This window comes from Balaenoptera musculus, chromosome 5 (assembly GCF_009873245.2).
Source record: "Balaenoptera musculus isolate JJ_BM4_2016_0621 chromosome 5, mBalMus1.pri.v3, whole genome shotgun sequence".
Lineage (NCBI taxonomy): Eukaryota > Metazoa > Chordata > Mammalia > Artiodactyla > Balaenopteridae > Balaenoptera > Balaenoptera musculus.
The window spans coordinates 121240807-121265063 of NC_045789.1; the positions used below are offsets into that span (position 1 = coordinate 121240807).

Sequence of the window (24257 nt, forward strand, 5' to 3'; positions counted from 1 at the left end):
TAAATTTATTTTCAATCATTGTTAATACGATTGACTAAAACGGGATTTTATTATTTTAATCTATATTGTTACTTTATTGGCTGTTTGACAGAGGGGGATAAATATGCCCATGCCCATTTCTCTGTTGGGATATTCACTTTTTTCTTAATGACAAAATATCACAAATTATTAACACAAATTATTATAGCAGTATATATGTACTATGCTAGAAATATATAATGAGAGGAAAATAAAATGAGCAGCTATTTTTATGTCCACATTTATTTTAGAAAATTAAAGAATGAAGCAGCACCCCTTATTCTATCATCATAAAACATGCAAGAAGGAATGATGATGAGAATAAATGTATAAGAAATGTAGGTTATGACAATATCCATTCTTTTAAAGGATCTTTATTGAACTTTGCTGAGTTCTGGGTCAGTACTAGGGGTTGGATATACTGTAGTGAACTTAGCTAACAGACATAGTGCCTGCTAATATGGAACTTAAATTGAATTTGGAGAAACACATAATAAGCAAACAAACATGTTTTAAGTGGAAACATGAAGTAGGTTAAGTATGAGTTAGCCAAGCAGAGAGTTGGGGGAATAAACACTCCAGGTACAGAATACAAGAATTCATGAAGTAGGAAAGAGTCTGACAACTTTGAAAAATAAAAAGAATAAAACTAGTATAAGTGGAGCATGGTGAACAAAGGGTATACTGGCATGAGCAAGATTTATATAGATAGGAAAGAGCCATATCATTCAGGGAAGCCGCCGAGAGGTTAAGCAGGGAAGTGGACGTGATTATCATTCACACTTCTAGAACACTAGTCCAGCTGCAGTGTGGCAGTTGCTTGGAAGAGAACAAGAGTGGAAGGAAGCAGGGAGAGCAGTTGGCCATTTCAGCAGCCCAGAATTGATCATTGTTTAGGCTAGAACAGCAATAGTAAGATGGAGGAAAATGGACATACTTGATATATGTTGTTAGACACAGAAATGATATGGTGATAAGTTGCATGATAGGAAGTCAGAAGTGGGAAGGATGACAGATAACTCCCAGGTTTCTGGCTGAGCTATTTGCATGGAAGTGTTACTTACGGAGATGGGAGATACTGGAAGAAAAGCAGATTAGGGGAAAAGATCAGTTCAGTTTTGGACATGGTAAGCTTTGTCTTACCATGTCGGTGATCACATGTCTGTGATCCATTCTAGTGGGATGTCAAGTAACCAGCTGCAATATATGAATCCAAAAGAAGTCTGGTCTGGAAATATGTATTTTAGAATCACTGGCAAATCATATAAAGCTCCATGCAGACAGTCTCATCTTTTTTTATGTTTAAAGCATATTTGGAATTAGTCTGTCCACCCATGGTGGATGTTGCCAGTGAGGGCACATAGCTGCCTAAGAGAAGGAGATCTTTAACTTTCTCTATTTGTGTACCTTACTCTGTTTCCACTGTTTCTGGGAAATGTGGACTCCAGCTATATGGTTTGGGTTTTTTTTACAGTTCATTCTTCTCCTCCATTGCTTAAAACCCAGCTGTTTTGTACCTCTTCCACGGCCTGCTTCCTGTAGAACAAAGGAGAAAAGAAACAGGAAACCATGGAGTTGGCCAGTCATATGTATAAATAATTTTTTCAAAGATGAACAGAATATTCAGCCTTAGTTTACGAAGTAAATTAACTGGAAAATACATCTAAGTCCTCATTTTAATTTCAAGGATTTAACTCTATTGATCGGTTAATGTTTGACTATTTTCACTTTATTTTCAAGTCATGTTTGTTTCTTGAGACTATATTAGTGACAGTTTTTTAAATTTTCTGTGGCTTATAAATATTTTGGTGTTCTTGTGTTCCCTGTAGGTTTGTCAGGATTAGGCAGCCCTCTTGGCAGAAGTCGACATAGTAGTAGTCAGTCAGATCTGACCAGTTCCAGCAGCAGTTCATCTGGGTTGAGCTTCACTGCGTGCATGTCTGACTTTTCCCTTTATGTATTTCATCCATATGGAGCAGGGAAACAAAAAACTGCAGTTTCTGGCCTTACACCTGGATCAGGAGGATTAGGTATACTTAGCACGTCTGCATCTTTTTCAAATTTATCGCATCTTTTCAAGCTTTGATCTTTTTAGAAATGTTATCTTTAATAATGGATATAAAATGAGATCAGAAACTTTAATTTTCTTCTTGATAATATCTATCCTGTCTCTACATAATAAGCAGAAATATGAAATAAGTAATGTAGGTAAATCAATTATATAAGAATTTTAAAACTCCAAATATTTTATAAGTGATATACACTGTGCAGTCTCTTCAGATATGAGGTTACTTATGTTACTTAAATTTTAAATATTTCATCAAATCACTATTTGTATAAAAAATTATATTTTATAAATAGTAAATGTTTAAAGGGTGTGCATCACATTTGTTAATTTAAAATGAGACTATTATTACTAGTTATTTAGTGAACTTAAATTCCACTGGCATTTTAAAGTGCAGCTTTACCACTAAAAATGCATAGGATGTTGATATTAGTGAATGTCTCTTGACTTATTTAGACAAATAATAAAGACACACACTCCATGTCCATCCTAATTTTTGCTGGAGAGACGCTGTAAAGATCATCAATTATGTTTATGGGCTTGAACCTATAAAATTATTGTTAGGAATGCCTAATGTTCATTAGATCATTCTGTTTAAATTTTTACTCACTTAAGTGATGTTAATTGATAACATATTCTAGCCTATTGGATAATTTCATGTAACTAGATAGTTTGTGTGTGTGTGTGTATACATATATATATATATAAGTGTGTGTGTTTGTGTGTGTTCATACGCATGTGTTTTTGGTTTGTTTGTTTTTTTTAAAGGGAATGTGGATGAAGAAGCCACTTCAGTCACTGGTCGAAAAGACTCACTCAGTATAAATCTCGAGTTTGTAAAAGTGAGTTTGTCTCGGATAAGGCGTTCAGGAGGTGCCTCGTTTTTTGAAAGTCAGTCTGTAAGCAAGTCTGCAAGCAAAATGGACACTACACTAATAAATATATCTGGTATTCAATTTTATAGTTTTTTAATTAAAATATTGTTTTTCCAGAATTAAATAAGGGCCTCCTTTTCGTGTTTAATTATTAAAAACATTTAGTAATATTAAGCATTTAGTGATAAATTGATTTAAAGGAGAAGAATAACTGTCCAGCCAAGTACTATCTCAGTCCAGGTAACCAATGTTAGAAATATGATTGCTAGATAAATATGTGGAAATATCACCCAAGGGCCGAAATATGCCTAATTGAATCACTGAAAACTGCTTCTTTGCTTCTCTACCATGAATTGGTAAAATTTCTGACTTTTTGTTTGTTTGATTTTTTACTTATAAATTCTTAAAACACTAAGGAGAGATGAGTGTTGAAAATTTTTTACTTGGTGTCATTAGATCTTGAGTTGTTTGCATATGTGTTGCCAGCTTTATAACTAGTTACGTAACTATGGACAAATCACTTGCTCATTTTCTTTACGTTGTGATTTGAGTATTTAAAATTAAATGCATGTAGAACATTTTGAAGAATTCAGAGTACTATGCAAGTGAAAGTTTTTTAAATTATTAACCGAAAAGATATAGTAAGTATACTTAACTCACTCAACACAATATATGTTTGGTCATTCAGCAAACATATATTGAGCCTTTATTTTACAGTGAACTTGTGCCAGGCACTCTGCTAGATGCTTGAAGGTGCAGGCATGACTAAGGGAAGGTCTTATGAGTAGACAAATTACAGTGCAGTGTGATAAATCCTATAATGGAGGTTTACTTAAAGAGGAGGAAACATATTCTGCTTTATATGAGTGATCAGAGAAAGGTTCACAAAGGAGATGATGTTGGGCCAGATCTTCAAAATTATGTAGGAACATCCTTGGCTATAGCAACATAGTATTTAATGGTACCAACGTGTCAAAAAGTATGCTTTTAGATCATACTTTGATTCGCTGAAGCTGAAGCACAGGTATAACTGAACATTTAGTTAGTTGTACACAGTAGGTGAGGCCAGAGGGAGAGAGGAGTTGGCTAGAGGTAAAGCTGGTAAAATAGCCCAGGACATGATTGGGGTAGGGGGGACTCATATGCCAGGCTAAAGAATAGGGTTCTGATCCTTTGGGCAGGGAGAAGCCATTAGCATTTTTAAGAAATGGTATGACAACACTGTCCCGAAAGATGACAATACTGTATTGTACGTTTAAAAATCCGTAGCGGGTAGATTTCATGTTAAGTGTTCTTACCACAAAAAACCACCTATATATGGATTATAAAATAATCTGTTTACATTTTAAAAAAAAAGGAATGATGCTTCAGATTGATGTTTTAGGAAGGGAGTTGATGGTAAAATGAAAAGAGGTGGTAGAGCGGAAAGATGCTTGAGGAAGCTGTTGAAACAGACTAAGCAATAGGGGATGAGGGCCTGAGTTGTTACAGTAAAAAAAGAGTAGAGGGAATGGTTTCAAGAGAAATATGAGAATCCACAAGCTTAAGGACAAGTTGTATGAGGAGCAGTAGAGGAGACAAGGATGCCTCAAACTTTTAGCTTAGGTGACTGAAGGGACAGTGAGGTCATTAACTTAGATAGGAAATAAAGAAGGGCATGCCTATACGACCTTGAGGTGGAAGGGTCTGGTAGGCAGTTGGCTAATGGGCTGTGTGGATATGGGCTCAGACTGAAACAGGCACTTCAGGTTTGGGAGATGTTGGCATGTAAATGCAACAGAAGCTATGGTGGAGGAATAGAAGGCCCATGAAGCAAAAGCAGCAGTGTGCTCAGAGCAGAACCCCAGGGGACAGCCATGAGAGTGCTTTCAGATTGACAAGTCGCTGCTTGCTGTCTACAAGGAAAATAGTAGTTTTTGCCATACAGTTATTTGGTTTGCAGCTACTTTTGAGGAAGTTTGTATTCTAGCTCATCCTGATGATTCATTTCCCATATCTGAGAAGAGCTCTATGTTAAAGCTGGAAGCTGTTTGTGAGACCGATCTTTAGATCCTCTCTGAGAATTTCACGATATCATCACTTGATAATAGAATTCCAATTTGCCCTCACCTCAGAAATGGAACTAACAGTGCAGAATGTGCTATTTTTATCACTTGTGGAAGGAACACATTATCACTTACTAATCATACTATGTAACTTATTTTGGTATTTCATGAATTGTAACAGAATTATAATTCAGTTGTGTAATATCATGTCCTATTATACCTACCATGTGAAAATATTAAAGGTTTTGGAAATGTGTTCTAACAAACTTTATTTATGTATCAGCTGTTTGTGATATAGGGTCTGCTTCCTTTAAATATGATATGCGCCGCCTCAGTGAAATTCTGGCATTTCCAAGAGCTTGGTATAGGAGGAGTATTGCAAGACGCCTATTCCTCGGAGACCAAACTATAAATTTGCCAAGTAAGCTTGTTTATGTAATTATAAATTATACTTAGGCTGCTTTTCATTTTGATTACAATAGTAACAAGATCCATGATTGATAACACAAACTTTGTCTTACTTGGTAAGTTGTACCCTGCAATTCTTTCACTCATTCAGCAAATGCCAGTGGAGCCCCTTTAATGTGCAAATAACCACTGGGAATGCACTAGCATTGGAGGTCACAAAATACTTACTCTCTCAGGGGTTAAGTTCAGCTGATTTTTATTCTGTGATGATTACCCTGTAATCTTTGTAAAATCTGGAAACGCAGAAATGCATTTAACCAAGTTAATCATGGTTAAACATGGAAAATAGAATATACTGGGGACATGCTATCATATTGCATTTTTTCTCTTGGACTTAGATATTGTAGTATTACACTGCGTAAGTGAAAGACAGAGTTAGCATGATAGAGTAGAAAATATCAGAAATCTGGGTCTGGGTCTATTCCCTCATCTGTAATATGGGACAGAGTGCCTGTCCTACCCATCTCATGGAGTTTCTGTGAGAATTTAAAAAAATAACATGCTGGAATGTACTTTGCAAACTGTACATCATACAGTTGTCAGAGAACTGGAAGGAATATAAAATGTGATTAGAAATGGTGGAGTGGTGAAATTTCTTATTTTATAACATGGGATATTACCCTGTTAATTTTGTTTTTGCTGTCTCCTTTTCTGTTAGCATCTGGCCCAGGGACACCGGATTCCATTGAAGGTGTAAGCCAACACCTTTCCCCCGAATCTTCAAGAAAAGCTTACTGCAGGACCTGGGAGCAGCCTAGTCAGTCAGCCTCTTTCACCCACATGCCTCAGTCGCCTAATGTGTTCAATGAGCATATGACAAACAGCACCATGTCACCAGGGACAGCAGCACAGAGCCTAAAATCCCCAGCTTCCATAAGGTCAAGGAGTGTGTCTGATTCTTCAGTTCCCCAAAGAGGTAACACTGCTCTCCTTGTTGTCAGTAGCCCTCCAGCGGCCCCAAGATAAAAATCTTAATTAGTTACTCCCAGACTTCTGCCCCCAACTGCAGGAAGTTATTCTCTTGCAGGTTTTTATGGAGATGCGGGGTTGGGGGAGGAACCCCAAACCAAACAACAGACAAAGCACTTCACAGTATTTGCTAGCAGAAGAGACAGCTGGACCGCTAGTAGCTTTGAAAAGGGATATGTATATGTATAACTGATTTACTTTGTTATAAAGCAGAAACTAACACACCATTGTAAAGCAATTATACTGCAATAAAGATGTTAAAAAAAGAAAAGGGATAGGGAGAGAGGAATGAGCATATTGTTAGCATGCACCACAGGAAGTAAAACAAACCTACAGTGTTGTAAACTCCATATTGAAAAAGTTAATCTTTGCGTTCATTCAGTCATTCTTTTATTCAGACACTATATTTTTTTAACTCTCTTATGTGCTCAAGGCTCTACTTGTGTCTAAGTATATAAAATGAATGATGTAGTTCATGTCACAAGGTAAGATTAGAGTATAATGAGCCAACACAGGACTGAGGATATATACTGAGTCCATAAGAACACAGAAGACAGGCACCCCAGCCAGCATCTGCATTTCAGAATGGTACCTGCCTTCCAAGTTCTCTTCTTGGCAGCAGCAACTTATGATTTTCTTCTTTGGTAAGAGAATCCTAGGGTGATAAACGATCTGTGCTGCTATATCCCATGCACACCAGAATCTCCTCATATAAGATGGAGGTCATACAGAACTATGAGCTTTCAAGAAGTAAGGCTGGCAACCCTTACTGACCGTTCAGTAAATGGTAACTATTAATATTTTGGAGGCAATAGGACAGCTAGTAAATGTTAGGTTTTAACACAAGAATATCATAATTTTACCTTCTGGATTATAGTGATGAGTAGTTTTTGCTTTGTAATTGCCTGAGCATCTATGTGAATGTACATTTGATTTTCTATTTTTAGATTCACTTTCAAAAACATCAACTCCTTTTAACAAATCAAACAAAGCAGCAAGCCAACAAGGGACCCCATGGGAAACACTTGTCGTGTTTGCTATCAACCTGAAGCAATTAAACGTTCAAATGAATATGAGTAATGTAATGGGAAATACAACGTAAGCTATTCAGATACAAAGAAAATATATTTAATCATTAGTTGTAATTTTTCTAATTGTAGTAAAGCAATTCAAAACCTTTTTTTTAATGCTGAAATGTTTGAGACAGTGAAGACAGTAGATAAAAGATTATATACCTTGCTTTATCCTGAAAATGGTTTAATCCTAAAGATATTGTAACATAAAAACAGCATGAAATATGTGTTCTAAAAAGATAGAAAATGATAAGGAAAATAGCGTAATTTTCTAGTTAAGAAGAAAGCTTCATCATTAACGTTAATATTCAAATGTTTACCATAGTTTTTATAAGAAATGTATTGTTTCATTATCCAACTTTTTTGAAATCATCTAACTCCTGTTTTAATTCATTGACATGGGAAGCCATATGTCTAATTAATAACACTTTTTCTTTTTTATAGTTGGACAACTAGTGGTTTGAAGAGCCAGGGCCGGCTGTCAGTAGGAAGTAATCGAGATCGAGAGATAAGCATGTCTGTTGGTCTAGGAAGATCACAGTTAGATTCTAAAGGAGGAGTAGTTGGAGGGACTATAGATGTCAATGCTTTGGAGATGGTTGGTATGTTGAAATTTTACAACTGAACAATATGTTGAAGAAAAGTATTTGAAAATTGATTTTGATGAGTTTTTCCCATGAGGCATTTCTGTGAAAAGTAATTATTGTTTCTATTTTAGCTCATATTTCTGAACATCCAAGTCAGCAACCCAGTCACAAAATTCAGATTACTATGGGTTCTACTGAAGCTCGTGTTGATTACATGGGCTCAAGTATTCTCATGGGTATCTTCAGTAATGCTGATCTCAAGCTTCAGGATGAATGGAAAGTAAATCTGTATAATACACTGGATTCAAGCATGACCGATAAAAGGTATTTAGTAAAATATTACTTTTTCAGTACTTTACATGACTACTCAACATATTTTCTATCATCCAGTGAGAAAACACAAACCATTTTTCCTGCACAGTGATTTTATATCATATAATTAATATGAATGAAAAACTGGTGGGGAAGAGACTTTTTCTTGTGCTTTTAAACTGTCTTTTGTAATATATATGATAAAAGATTCTGTTTTATGCTCTAGTGAAATTTTTGTCCATGGAGATCTGAAGTGGGATATTTTCCAAGTAATGATATCAAGATCAACTACACCAGACCTGATAAAAATAGGAATGAAGCTGCAGGAATTTTTCACTCAGCAGTTTGACACCAGCAAACGAGCTCTGTCTACCTGGGGACCAGTTCCTTATCTTCCACCTAAGACAATGACTAATAACCTAGAGAAAAGTTCACAAGAACAATGTAAGAGTTAGAAGACTAAGGCTTTATATATGCTTTATCTTTCACTAAATATGTGTTAATTTAAAATAATATCTACATACCATGCTTAAAAAGTGGTCCATATGCTCTTTATCCTGCTCACTCAGCAAAGTACCCAATTTCCTACCCGCCAGTGGAATTAGAGGCCATCATTTGGGAAGTCATTCATTCATTATCTCCTCCCCCTGCCACAGCTCATCTACAATCATGCCATTATTACAGATTACATCACTACATTACAAATTAATTCTTACTTTATTACATAATTACAAGTTACAACTAATGATTAGATATATTTTCTTTTATTCTGAATAGCTTACATTGTATTTCCCATTACATTACTCATGTTCATCTGACTGTTTAATACATACAACTACACTCCATGCTCTTGAATACTAAATGTGACACCACCACGTTCTGGTTTAGAGCATGGGCTATGGAATCAGAATGTCTGAGTTTGGATTTATTACCTGTGTCATATTAGGCAGATTTTCATTCAGTAATTCAAATTTTTATTATGTATCAACCGTGTTCTTAAGCACTGTTTTAGGCATAGGAGATCTACTAGTAGAAAAAATTCCTACCCTCATGGAGCTTACATTTTAATGGGAGAGACAGACCATAACAAATCTGCTAAGTAAGTATGTAAGATAATTTCAGGTAGAGAGAAATGCTGAGAGAAAGAACAAAGCAGGGGAAGGATCATAGAGTCTGTGATACATACTGTGAGAATAGCTGTTTGAGAAAGGGTGGTCAGGGAAACCTTTTCTGAAGTGAGAGGTAGGCTAAGATCTGGGGAAGAGAGTTCTGGGCAAAGTGGGCTACTGAAAGGTGCAAAGCTTCGACAGTTGGGAGGAAACTTGCTTGTTTGAGGATCATTAAGGTGGCCCACTGTGGTGGAACAGAGTGAGCAAGCAAGAAAATACTGGACATGTATTTAGAGAGGCCAAAGATAAGATTTTTAATATGATGGGTAGCTAGCTACTGGAGAGCTTTGAACAGATCTGATATTATTTGATTCACTTTTTAAAAAAATAATCCTTTTTAAAGCATCACTCTGGCTGCTGTGTGGGGAACAGACCAAGGTGGTTAAGAATGAAAGTAAGGCAATCACTGCAATAATTACCATTACCATTGCTACAGACTTACGTTACCATTGTAAGGAGGATTTTTCTGAGAGTCCAGGCAACAGACGATGGTGGCCTTAACTAGAGTGATAGTGGTAAAAGTGAAAAGTAGTCAGAAAGCAGGATAATTTTTCATGATTTATTATCACATAAGCAGTACATGTGCATTGGAAAAACAAATGAGAAAACATATACAAGCAAAAAAAAAAAAAAAAAAAAAATCACATTCCACCCAGAAATCATCACTGTGAACACTTGAGAGTATATACTTTCAGATACTTTTCTATGCATGTGTGTGTGTGTGTGTATGTATATATACATACACACACATATGTACTTTTTACCAAAACATTATTCATATTGTTTTGTAGCCTTTTCCAGTCAACAATCTCGAACTTTCCATTGTGCTAATTATCTCCTCTAGCCACCTCAGCACAGTCCACAACTGATCTAAAATTATATTTACAACTGGTTTGTCCAAACCAGTATGTCCAATTCAAGATCACAGATTAAAAATGGTTATGTTCCTTTACTATTTTTAAATTCAGTATAGTCCTTTTTTTAGTGACCTGACTTGCTGAAGAGACTTGGCCAACTGTTCTGCAGAATATCCTACTTTCTGGGTCTTTTTCAGTTGCTTCCTTGTGGTTTCATTTATCTTGTTCCCCTAGTCCCTGCATTTCCTTTAAACTAGAATTGGTATCAGACATATATACAAATACAGGGGTGTTCCCAAAAATGCATGGCCTGGATTCTTCGAAAAAGTCTTTGTCATGGGAAACAGACAAACGGGCTTAAGGAATTGTCTTAGATTAAAGGAAACTAAAGAGATATGCCAACTAATGCATGATCCTTGCATGATCATGATGTATGATCCTTGGTTAGATCCAGAATGAGAATTGTGGAAAACAGCCAAAAGGATATTATTGGAATAAGTGGGAAATATAAATATGAATTGTACAGATGACCCTTGAAAAACATGGGTTTGAACTGTGCAGGCCCATGCACAGATGTTTTTTCAATAGTAATGAATACTGTGGTACTAAACCATCTATGGTTTGTTGAATCCTCAGGAAGTGTGGATGTGGAGGGCCAACCATAAGTTATACGTGGATTTTCGACTGTGTGGAGGGTCAGTGCCCCTAACCCCCACGTTGTCCAGTGGTCAACTGTGTATCTGATTAGTTCTTCTTGAACTTTAATGTGCATCTGAAACACCTGGAGAGCTTTTTAAAATGCAGATTCTGATGCAGTAGATTTGGGGTGGACATAAGAGTGGATTTCTGACACGCTCCCAGGCGACGTTAATGCCGCTGGTCCTCAGACCTCACTTCTGAGCAGCAAAGGGTATAAAAGGTTTTTTTTCCAGTACTTAAAATCAGGGATCTGCCATTGATTTCTAGGCCTTCTAAACACTGGTTCACTTAACCCCTCTTCTATTTCACCTGAAGAGTCTAGATGAAATACATAGTTTACAAAGATACTGTGAGAATTACATAAAATTTCATGCAGGCACTTTGTAAATCATTAATCATTACAGAAGCATTAGTTGTAATTATTATTAGCAAGTTGCTACTTTCCTGAGCTCTAGCCATCCTTACACAGCATCTTTTCCCAGACTGTATCCTTATTAGCTTCTCTGCTTAATGTTAACCAGGGACTGAATTGTTGTTTTCATCCGTTATCTGAGTCACTTCAGCTGTACAAAGTAGCCACCTGCTGTCTTCCTACCCAGCATTCAGGATGTTCATGAGATATTTCAGGATAAGTGGTTTCTTGTTTTCTTGCAGTGCTCGATGCAGCTCATCATCGACATTGGCCTGGAGTATTGAAGGTGGTATCAGGATGCCACATATCCTTATTTCAGATTCCATTACCGGAAGATGGAATGCAGTTTGGAGGATCAATGAGCTTACATGGAAATCATATGACACTAGCTTGTTTTCATGGTCCAAATTTCCGTTCAAAATCATGGGCCCTTTTTCACTTAGAGGAACCAAATATTGCTTTTTGGACCGAAGCTCAAAAAATCTGGGAAGATGGTAAACTGACACATTTTCAGCTTTCACTTTTCCCCATCTTCTTACATGATTATATATGACAAAGTAATTTTCTTTTCTCATATCTTTTATCTGTTTTTCTTATGGTATTTCTGAAATCCATCTCTATTTATTGTCATGTGTCTGACAACGTCAAGGAGTTCACTGCCAATGAGTCAGTATCTATAAAGTCTGGGACATGTTAAAGGACTTATTTCTGAACTTACCATCTCACTCTGTTTCTTACTTAGGCAATTAAAGTTTTTGTTGCTGTGGCTGGCCATAGTCATAATAACAGTTATTGTAAAAACTTCTTATAAAAACATGAAGAGAAGACGACACACAGTGGTAGTGTAAGGAAATTACTTGCCAGTCAAGACTATTTTATAAAACTTTTAAGGGCAGGCTGTGCTTTTACCTCTATTTACAGTTTCTTTTAGCTTTAATTTTCTACTCAGTGGTTTCTTAATGATGAAGGAAAAAATGGTTGATATTCTTCATCTTCTTGGGGATAGATCCAGTTACAGCTAAAAGAAAAAATATTTGTGAATTTTTTTCTCTCTTATGTTCTCCTTAGTTTTACAGCCTTCTCTATCTGTGTATGACTTACCTAGCTATATCTATTGCTCTAGGGCCACAACTTTTCTTGCAACTAAATATAGTTACATTGAGAAACTTTTTTTCCCCCTCTAGGCGCTAGTGATCATTCTACATATATTGTACAAACACTGGATTTTCATCTGGGCCATAATACCATGGTTACCAAACCATGTGGTGCTTTGGAAAGTCCTATGGCAACAATAACCAAGATAACAAGGCGTCGCCATGAAAATCCACCCCATGGAGTAGCAAGTGTGAAAGAATGGTTCAATTACGTTACAGCCACAAGAAATGAAGGTTAAAAGTTTGCTTCTTTGGAGAGATTTATTTTGTTTTGTTTTCTCTATTTTGGGCTCTGTTGACTGTGTTTAGAATTTAAGTGTAGGGAGAATTTCCATTTCTTTAAACAATTTTCGTTTTATTCCAGCTGCCTTAAGTAGCAATATTAGTACATGATTCACCACCCTAGTAGTGCAACATCTCATGGACTAAAATTATTTTAGATGTAACTGAAAACATTCAAAATAAAATCGGTTTAAATAAATGAAATTAAGTTTATTATAATTGGAAAAATATTTTTATAGTAATGTTCACATTGGAGGTTTGGGAAAGTTATTATACAACTAAGTAATAGAATACCAAAAATTAAGGTTCAGGATAGCTGGAATAAAATGAAACTAAATATTAGTATTCCTATGAAGTCATAAGTTTAAAGAGAGTGCTTTTGATGAAGTTTTAAAATTCATTTTCATTTTTTAATTTATTCATTTTTTTAATCCTCTCAGAATGGAAAAGAAGATGGCTTGGGCCTCATGGAAAATAGTTGTTAGCAACCCTAGGGATCAGAGACTGTTAGAAATGTTCTCAGAACAAAGCAGGATAAGGAAGTAAATTAGATTCACCGGTCTTGTAGTAATTCAGTCATGAAAATTCTTATTCTGCGGTTGTTTTTGTGTTAGAGTTTAGAGTACTGCTTTTACCAATCATTTCATCTGTATTAAAAAGCTGACTAGACTGGGACATGTTAAGACTTGAATGTTTTACTTAAAAAAGACCTCCTGGGACTTCCCTGGCGGTCCAGTGGTTAAGACTTCGCCTTCATTAAATTCAGATACGATTTCAATTGAGAATAATATTCAAAATTCAAGAAACAAAAAAACACAATTTACTGGATTTATCCAAAATCATGTTATAAAGCTTCAATATTGAGAATAGTGAGATATATATTTGTATATGTATGTATATATAAATATTTGTCCATATTTATATCTATAGTGGCATATAACTAGTCTCAAAATCAAAGCTTAAATATGGCTTTTTTTAAATGTATTCATTTTCCAGCTTTTTGAAATGATAAAAGTTCTGTGTATCAATGTCATGAAAGCTATATGCTTATCAATGCCTATTGGTTTGATTGTTACTGTCTTTATCATTATGCTTGTAGAGCTAAACCTGCTTCGTAATGTTGATGCTAATAACACTGAGAATAGCACTACAGTGAAGAGTTCTAGTTTGCTGAGTGGATTCAGAGGGTGTTCTAGCTACAATCATGAAACAGAGACTATCTTTGCGTTACCAAGGATGCAGCTTGACTTTAAATCTATTCATGTTCAAGAACCACAAGAACCTTCATTACAGAGTATGTGGAAAAACAATCTTTAGTTTCTAAAGTTAACTAAGAAATTCTAAAGGATCTTCAAACTTCTTTTTTTCCCTGAAGGTTATTTTTGTAATATAATATAAAGAAATTGATCTTCTGGTTCAAATTGATTGATATTCTTACCAGCTATATGACCTCTGGCAAATAATTTACTCCATTTGTGCCTCTTTCTCCTCAAATGGGGCTAACAGGACTTCATCAGGTTTTTATGAGTAAATGGCATATACTTGGAAAGTGCTTAGTAAACTATCATCATCATTCTTTAAGTCATATACAGAAACTGCATTTAAGTGGAGGCATTTACATGGACCCATGTAAATCTCTTGTTAATGGGAAGAGGAAGGGACTTATTTCAATAATCTTTTACTGTAAAAGAACTTTGCCATTGCAGACGCCAGCCTGAAGCCAAAGGTAGAATGCAGTGTGGTGACAGAGTTCACTGACCACATTTGTGTGACGATGGATGCTGAGCTCATCATGTTTCTTCATGATTTAGTGTCAGCTTATCTTAAAGAAAAAGAAAAAGGTGGGTAGCATATTGTTTTTGGGGTTTTTTTCCTTTCAAGCTTCAGGAAAGGCAGCTCTCACTACAATTTATATGGATTTTTATGGTCTAGTGATAAAATGGGTAGAATGTATCTCCTTCCTCTATGAGTTACAAATATCAATAAATATATATTAGTAAGACTATGTGATAGACTTTCTGAGTATCTGCCAGGTACATTTCATTTTTTTCTAACCATATCTCAAACTGAATGGTGTTTTATACTTTACAAAATGTTTCCATATATGTTCTGTGTATTATCAGGTCTAGTAAGATAGTCTCACAAAGTTGGAAAAGAAAACCTCTTTGAGGAAATATTGCTAGTCTAAGTGAAATGACTAGAGAAACAACTACATAATAAAGTTAGCAAGAGTTACATACATAATTGGGAAAACTGAATTAAATGAGAAGATATATCTGTCTAGAATGCACAGAACATTATCTTTTTTTATAAATATTTAGACCTCAGTAGTGGTGTCTTGTTTTTCATGAGCTAGCTAACATTGGTTCTACTCACTGGAAACTTAAATGTTGGCCCACTAAGAAACATATGGTGACCCTAAAATCCATATGGAATTGGCTGAATATATTATGGTGTGTCCATACAATGAAATGGAATACTCTGTAGCTGTTTAAAAGAATGAGGTAGTTTAAAATGTCATGATATGGAATGCTCTCCAAATATATGGTCTTTATTCACTCAATAAATATTTATTATGCAACTATATGAATATACAGTGGTAAAAACAACAGATGTGCTTTTAAAAAAAAACTGCTTCGAATAGATGAAATTTGTTCGTCACACTATAATAACTGCTTCATGTTTTCCAAGAAGAAAGAAATATAAAATTTATCTTGTAGATATTTCAAAATAGCTTCATGATGAATGTGAGTGAAGAAAACAAAGACAGGTTATCAAAAGACCATGTGGAAAGAGTGTAAATATAGCACACATAAATTGAATTGCTCTTCCATTACTATTTAATCTAGATGTGCCAAAAATTCAGTGAGAGTGAAAGCAATAATGATGGCTGGGAGAAATCTATGAGCCATTCAAGTGAAATGACTGCAGGCATATAATAGGAAATGTTATGTATAATATGCATAGATCCAGTCTTCACATAGAGCAACAAAGTATACCATGACTGTTAATCCTCTTGTTTTTCTCTCTGCCTTAATATTTAAACTTAATGTGGAGAAACACAGATTCTAGATAAAGCTGTGAAGTGCAGAGTTCTTTTCTAGTCTACCTAGGTATGAATGCCTGCCAGATTTCTTTCCCTCAGGTATTATGTGGAACCTTTGTCACTTTATGAAATATTGTGTTGGCCTGCCATGAACTGTGTGTATTTCTTTTAAAATGTATTTTTTATAGAAATTGTTGTAAGACATTATTTCAATGAGAAAAGAGGAAATAGGGACTTGATTATCGGACTTACAGTAACAAAATTATTACTTATGGGGATTTTAATTATAAATAAAATATTTTAATAGCTGTAAGTATATTTTGTCTTTAAAAACTAAAAGCAAGTAGTGTTGGGCAAAATAAATATAAACATGCCTCAGAAAATTCTTAACAGCATGTAAGACTAGAGCGGAATCAACATATTCCTAGAACATCCAGATAAACTGTAGTACTGTAACCACCATCAGTAATAAACAAAAGCAGAGCAACAGACCAGGCAATAACTGAAGACATCTGTATTCCGATGTGGTGTGAGAGTACAGCTTCATTCCTAGGTTCATTCCCAATCAATATATTACCCCACTGCTAATTAACAGTTATAACCAGAGCTATATAATACATATCATATTTCATATTAATCATTACTTTATGCCCAGTTTGCGTCTTGAAAACCTGTGCCCTGTAGAAATGCTGTATTTATTAAAGATCATATGAAAGCTATTTTTGTCCCAGATTCAATTTTAAATATATCATTTATGATCGCCAATTTTAAAAGACTTCATTTTTCATAAAACATTTGAGTACTCAACTATGAAGAGTGAAAAGACTGCTTACCTAAAAAACTCCTAAGTTAGTACAGCTGTTCAAATATATATATATAGGCACTAACATTAAAAAACCATTGAGCTGTACACTTTAAACGAGTGAACTGTATCTCAAAAAAGCTGTTAAAAAGTCATCCACCTACAGGCATTTTTTTAGGAGCCCTACAACTGTCAATTTCAGCGTCCTGTGCCTGCTATCAAATAAATCTCAGTATTCTTCACCGTATGTTTTAGGCACACAAATACATGTAAAACATGTGCTATTACTCAAAAATAAATGATGACATGTTATTTCTAATTCTTATAAGAGAATAAAATAACTTCGATATTGTCTTTCTCCAAGAAATACCAATAATTGGCACTTACTTATGGCTTATTTTTAAATATTTTTTAAGAAATGTAATTAAATGAGGCTTTGGCCAGTTTATAAATAAAAACAAATGGAGCCAATTACTTTGTTCATTTCGTGACTTAAAATAAATTTATGAGATACGTATTTGCAATATTAATATATCATTTTCCTTATAGCTATTTTTCCACCTCGGATTTTATCTACTCGACCAGGACAGAAAAGTCCAGTTATCATTCATGACGAAAATTCCTCTGACAAAGACAGAGAAGATAGCATCACTTACACTACTGTGGACTGGAGAGATTTTATGTGCAATACATGGCATCTAGAACCCACTCTTAGGTAAGGAGTGGGTGTACGTATTTACCTGTTTCCTATGAGATTATTATGAGAAAAAGGTTATAAATAATGCAGCAGGTTAAATATGGTTTACCAAAAAATATTTTTATGTTAGTCACTTATAACCTCTACAGCTTCTGATATTTTTGCTGCTCCTTTTTTCTTTTGTAAGTGCTTCTAAGCAAGGCTAAAGAAGCACAAACAACTGAGAATAGCTCCGTGCTGACTAGCTATCCAGTGTGTGTGACATGACATCCTGTCAGTTAATCAGTAAAAAATGAGAGTAACTCCACTTTTGCAGTTGCTATTATTTTTTCACCATCTCAGCAGGATGTTATTTTCAGGTGTTTGAGGTAGCTACAATAAACTGTTTTGTAAGATGCAGAAGTCATACATCATCATTAAGGAGCCATTACAATTTCTCACATATGTCATGACAATGTAATAGAACCTACAGTGTCACAGTGTCTTTCTGTCTGCATACTAAGCAATATAAAACCATCCTGAAATGTCAGATTTAATTCTGTCAGATTCAGGTTCCTTTACTGTGTCATGTTCTACTACAATCACAGCCCCAGCTACATCACATTGTTTTCATATCAAACTTTCCAAAGTATTTTCTAGTTTTAATTACATTAAACTTCTGCTGTAACTAGAGGTACCTGCTTTGTATGTCCTTGTGTGTGATTTACCACTCACAACCTTCCTATTATTTTCCTCTTTCCTCTCATCTGCTTTGTTAATCAAATTATAACTGTCCATCGTGCAATAACAGTATCAAAAAAAGTCCAGCACAACATTCTGCAGAATGATACATATTTCATTTAGACAATGTTATTATTCAGATATATTTATGCCACAAAATCATTCCAAGCTAGTTAGATCTCCATTATTCAGTGGACTCCTGTATAAGCGGAAAGTAGTGACTTTGTGTTAGTAATTTGTGTTTAATAAAATATGTTGTAACCAAATCAATAATACACTTTGCTATTAATAGTACATATATTCATGAGAAATATTAAGTGTCAATATTAAAATACTGCAAAGGTCCTAATACAGAAAACTGTTCAGTATATGTAAATCTCAATGAATATAATGAAATTGACTATCTTTTAATTTAAAATGAGAATAAAAAGTTAAATTTGCCATAAACATATATATATATATATATATATATATATATATATATATATATATATATATATATTTTAGATACCTGTCAAGAGATTAAGCGATACGATATAGTGGTGGAGCATGTGGTTAAGGGCTCCGGCTCTAAGCCCAGCTACAGAGCGTAGTGGCTGAGTGACCTTGGCCAAAGGATCTAACGCCTCAGGTGCCTCATATGAAAAATTTGGAAAATGGTATTACCTACCTTTCAGGGTTGTTACAATGGTTACATGAGTTAATTAATGGAAAAAGCTTATAACCATTAGAGTTTTAGCAGACCAGTGCTTAATACCCTCCTTTTCCCTACCTAAGTTCAGGATCAATTGAAACAGCAAGAGGCAGCTGGAAATCAGAATTACAGCTTTAATAAAAGCTGATAACAGAATGTGGTTTGGTGTCAAGCAACAGTGTCTTTGTATTACAAAGTCTAGGTGTGGACTTACCTACAGGGTCTCAATGATGCAGAACTCAAGCAGGAGGTGGGGGGCAGACGGATGCTAGAGTTGTGCAGTCAGCAGCCTTGTGTTCTCACCCAGCTACAGGCAGCCATGAACAGTCTTGGGCTAACTAACTATTTAGGGGCCTGTCCTTGAAAAACCTATGGCATGGAGGAACAGTTCAAAATGAGTGGCTCCTGAAGAGCAGGTAGGGAGGAGGGTACTGAACTACACTACTCAGTTCCTCTGTTAATTTGCCAATCAGATAAATCATCAATAAGGGGGCAGAGAAAGACCAGGAGTGTTTCACTAATGCTGTTCTTCTGTACGGAAGAAAATAGAAAGAATAGGGAGAAAATGGTTCTTCCTTCAAACATGTTTAGCACATAGCAAACACAGTAAATTTTAGCCTTTTTCTCCCAGCTTTCTTGAAGTATAATTGACAAAACAGATATTTTAAGTGCACATCATGATTTGATATACGTGTACATCATGAAAGGATTCCCCCCATCAAGTTAATACCATCTTTTAGAATGAGCCAGATGTCCTTTAAAGGTTTAAGATGACCATGTAACTTGAGGCCTAAAATAAATTAATCACGATGAAATTCACTAAACGCCATTGCTGTGTAGGCTCACACATTTTTTGAGTGCTATTACAGTGAATCCAGGAATTGAAGGTTAGATAATCATTTGCATCTACTGAAAATACTTTGTCTTGAACCTACCTTCAGGACTGTGCTAGGGCACTGTACTCCTTAATAATATAATTTATTATTATTTTAGATTAATTTCTTGGACTGGAAGAAAAATTGATCCAGTAGGCGTTGATTATATTCTTCAAAAATTGGGCTTCCATCATGCCAGGACTACTATTCCTAAGTGGCTTCAAAGAGGAGTCATGGACCCACTGGACAAGGTTCTGTCAGTTCTTATTAAAAAACTCGGTACTGCACTACAGGATGAAAAGGAAAAGAAAGGAAAAGATAAAGAAGAACACTAAAAATGTAACTTGATCTGTGAACAAATTTTGATTCTGTCCATTAAGCTTTATTACACTGGAGTGTTGGGGTTTTTTTTTTTTTTTTGTATAGTAAAATTATTTTAAATATAACTTTAAAAAATTCTAATTTTGTGGCCATTATATTAAAAGTTTGTAAGTTAACCTGTTTATTCTAGTTCCACCATTCTGTATACAGTGAAGTATTGCATGATAATGTAAATTTTGTGAAAAACTAGATGAAAATATACACATCTGCTCAGTAAGGTTTATAACTGTATTATGTGCAATATGATTCCTGCATCTTTAAAATATTTTCAGAATAACTGTGAATTTCCTTTGTTATTGGCCATAACTTTTAGAAAAAAATTTTGTTGATAATGTGACTTTTTTTTTTTGGACATTAATTGCTTTTTCTTTTTTTAAGTGTAGACTTGTATAAATACCTATTTGTATATAGTTTGAGTAATTGTGATACAAATACATACCACTAAAGTATTGTTTGTAACTACTGTAATAAAGTCACAATAATTGGTTTCAGTCTGTAGTTGTTTGAGACTTTTCTTCCTTTTATAGCCTATTTTTATAATTAATAAATAGATGCCCATCCTGTGTCAGTTACTGTTTTCACAGAAAATAATACTTATAAAAAATTATCTCAGGGAGAGGTACAGCACAGGCTTCAGAAATATTTGGTATTGTTCTATTTCTTAAGCTACTGGTGAGTACACAGCTATTTGTTTTATTATACTATATTCTTTATATACTTATATGTATTCCTTGTGCATATGAATATGTATAATATTATGCATGTAAATATAATAAATAAATTTTAAAAGAATAGCAAAATCTAAAGTAATATTCAAAGGTAGCTATAATACTGTTAATCACAACTCAGGTTTGAAATCTAGCTAAAAGTCAATAGTCAGTCAGTCAGTTTAAAGGCTGGGTAAAACAGTAGAACTGAAGAACCATGAGCTAGAAAACACCTCAAGAAAGCCTCTGGTGCAGACTTCTGCATTTATTTGCTCTGACAGATTAAAAACTCAAGAGTCAAGACAGACACTTAGCCAAGGGTGTGTGTGTATAGGTATGTATGTAGATATGCATGTACACTAAGTGTCTGTCAGTAGGGGAATTAAGAATTGCTGTCTATCTAAGGTCACACAGCAATTCAGTAGCAAAACTAAAACCCTACTGTCTAGAATCATCATTTTGTATTCTGCTAGACCATCTTATGAATCATCTGCCTGATCTCTGTTTCCCCCTTGGCAGCCCTACAGTTGGGAGCGATAGGTACAATATTTCTATTGGTCAAGCTTACCAGAGAAGTATCTAAGATAGTTACTTCATAAAACAGAATAAGTAAAAATTTTGAAAATTAGTTCCTGGAGTTGTACTTCAGGTATTAATTCTCTGCTTCCAAGAAACAGTGTGCTAGTAGTAAGTTCTAAATGTTAAAAATTTCCTCTGGCTTTAAATGTATTGATATATGAGATTACCAAAAAAACGACATAAGTATAAACTCTGTTTCTGGCACTTACTGTGGTAATGCTATCAAAAAAAAAGGGCAATTTAAAATAAATCTGTAACTGTTGAAAATTTCTGTGGCTCTGTTGGGCAAAGCTATGGGAAAACCGTATTTGTGCAGTGCTGGTAGGAGTGTAAATTGGCACAACCCCCATGGAGGACAATTATGCAAAGCTACTAAAATTACAAAGGCACATCATCTCTTATTGAACAGTCTCACTACTGGATATACCTGTGTATGTGTGAAGTAATTATGTAAGAATATTTATTGCAGTATTCTTCATAATAAATGGTTGGAAACAATTCAAATGTCCATCAGTGGAAGACAGGTAAATGAAATATGACAGACCCACTTAGTGGAATAGTACGCAACTGTAAAACAAAACAAACAAAAAAAAACCAAGGATGATCTCTATCCTTAAATGAAAAAAGATACAGCCCTGTGTAGATACCAGTTTCCAGGCAGTCTGCTAAAATTATATTTTGAGTATCATGTACCTTATCCTATTCTAGTAAATCACATTATACATCCAGATTTTCTATAACATTCCAATGACATGTAACAAAATCTAAAGGATTTTCTCATATAAAGATCATAATTCCTGGCCCACTTTAGACCTGGGATTCACAAACCATCTGTAGTGAAGAATCATTTTTTAAAAATTACCTATATGTAGCACCAAATATAAATCTGTAGTACCAAAATATAAATCTGCAGTACCAATCTAAACTGCCAAAGCAATACTTGTAAAATACAGTAAAGGTCAATTACTCCAAATGAAAACATTTTAAAAAATACTCAAGAACATATAAAATACAAGCTCAAATTTTTAATTTTTTACATTCAGTTTTATTATTAGATTCAAGTGTGTTCTGTCAATTGCTGTAAGAACTTCTAAACGCGTACTCTCAATTTCTATACTTCTTGTAGAACATTAATAATTCATGGAGTGGCCTCAGTCCATGGACTACACTAAATAGAATTGCTCTAGAACCTTCTCTATCCTCACTATGGAATGGTGTCTTCTAAAGTTTAATGGAATAAACCTGATTGCCTGTGCGGACTTGTCATTTTCTATGGCAACCGGTAGAGCCATACTCAGAATGCTGGGCCCTCCACACAGTGAAAGCTAGTTACCCATCTCCCTTTGTCACTAGCACATATTTTAAAGTCAGTTGAGAATCTTTTTTTGTTGTTGTTCCCATTTGGGACCTCAAGCATAGAGTATCCTTAGCCAGAAGTGTTCGATGGATAGACAGTCCTCAACTGAGCAATACTCAATAAGTTCTGGTTCTGTGAATTTTGTCTGCTTTACCTGTGTAGGTCAGAGTTGAGCCACTCAAGGCCAGGAAAGGCTCTGAACTCAAGTTCAAACAAACAGTTTGTTCAGGCAATGATATGTGACAAACCCTAGGAAAGCTCTCAGAGAACCATCAGATGTTGGGAGGCATTTCTGGAGTAAGATGCTGTTAAAAAGTGCCAAAGAGAGCAAATGCTGTCAAAGAGTTATGGCAAGTAGACTCTGGTCGTTAGGTGTATACCCAGTGGTCTAGATGTGGGGAGGGGTGTTAGGAGGTAACAACAAAGCTTAAGCTCTCAGAATGAATACAGGGTGACCGGTCAGGTCATCAAGTCAACTGCCAAGTGAAATGGTACAGGATAGACCAGTTGCTATAACTAATTCTCTTTGATAAATAAGCTCCTTTCCCCGGCTTCACGTTTCCACTATGAGTGCCTTCCACCAGAATAATAATTTCTCTCCCAACCTGTTGTTCACTCCTCCCCAGAAGTGACTTAATCCATTTGGTGCTCTAGAGAAAAGAAAATGAATGAGCCTATTCTCATTTCATCTTTTGAAGCCAGCCTGCCTGCAAGGAGGATGCAATTCTGATTTCCTCCCTTGTGCATGCTGTAAGGGGCAAGCTGGATTTGTCCAGCTTGCACTGACAGAATGAGGAAGTTTGTGTATTTAGAGAGTGACGGCAACCCCATTTGGCCAGACAGCTGAGCACATTTTCCAATTTAGATTCATTAGGCAATAAAGCTGACTATTTTTTTTAACCTCCGTATCTCTGATATGTGTCTTTCAATGAATTCCAGCCTTTGGACAGGAGAAAGCAGATATTTATTTATCTTAAGCATCAAACATGAATAGTTTTCTGTTTAAATACTTTACTATTACTACTGTTACTATTACTTTGTTACTACTGTTTCCTGTTAACAGGTTTATTCATTGTTCAACAGAATGAAAACTTACCTAACTTACAGTGAGAGAAAGCTGATGCCCATGGGTTTCACTAGTTTTATCATTACCCATATGCAGCTGGACTTATAATCGTAGTCTAGCCTACTGAAGATTCAGTGATTCCTCAATCTAAGAAAGATATGTATAGCTGGGGTGCTGACCTACATAATGCAGTAGATGTTTTAAACTAGTGGTCAGTATCTCATCCTGTATCTCTCATAAACAAAATACATAGGTCCAATAACTGAGAGTTGAAAGATAAAGTATCTCCTTTCACTATTATACCTAACAAGCACCTTCAAAATGTATACCTTCTGTCCAATTCCACTG

At 35.1% G+C, this 24257-nt stretch overlaps 1 protein-coding gene across 1 annotated transcript in view; it reads left to right on the plus strand.

Moving 5' to 3' along the window:
• The window catches only part of KIAA1109 (KIAA1109 ortholog), a 203056-nt gene extending 182362 nt beyond the window's left edge, over positions 1 to 20694 (plus strand). Inside the window, 14 exon segments of the mRNA XM_036852538.1 lie at positions 1848 to 2048; positions 2852 to 3031; positions 5287 to 5424; positions 6130 to 6387; positions 7388 to 7538; positions 7958 to 8115; positions 8232 to 8424; positions 8639 to 8856; positions 11792 to 12043; positions 12734 to 12937; positions 14085 to 14279; positions 14692 to 14826; positions 17383 to 17548; positions 19938 to 20694. Of these exon segments, the coding sequence (XP_036708433.1) occupies positions 1848 to 2048; positions 2852 to 3031; positions 5287 to 5424; positions 6130 to 6387; positions 7388 to 7538; positions 7958 to 8115; positions 8232 to 8424; positions 8639 to 8856; positions 11792 to 12043; positions 12734 to 12937; positions 14085 to 14279; positions 14692 to 14826; positions 17383 to 17548; positions 19938 to 20154 (2666 nt within the window). The 3' untranslated portion in view covers positions 20155 to 20694.
• Positions 20695 to 24257: the final 3563 nt, after the last annotated feature.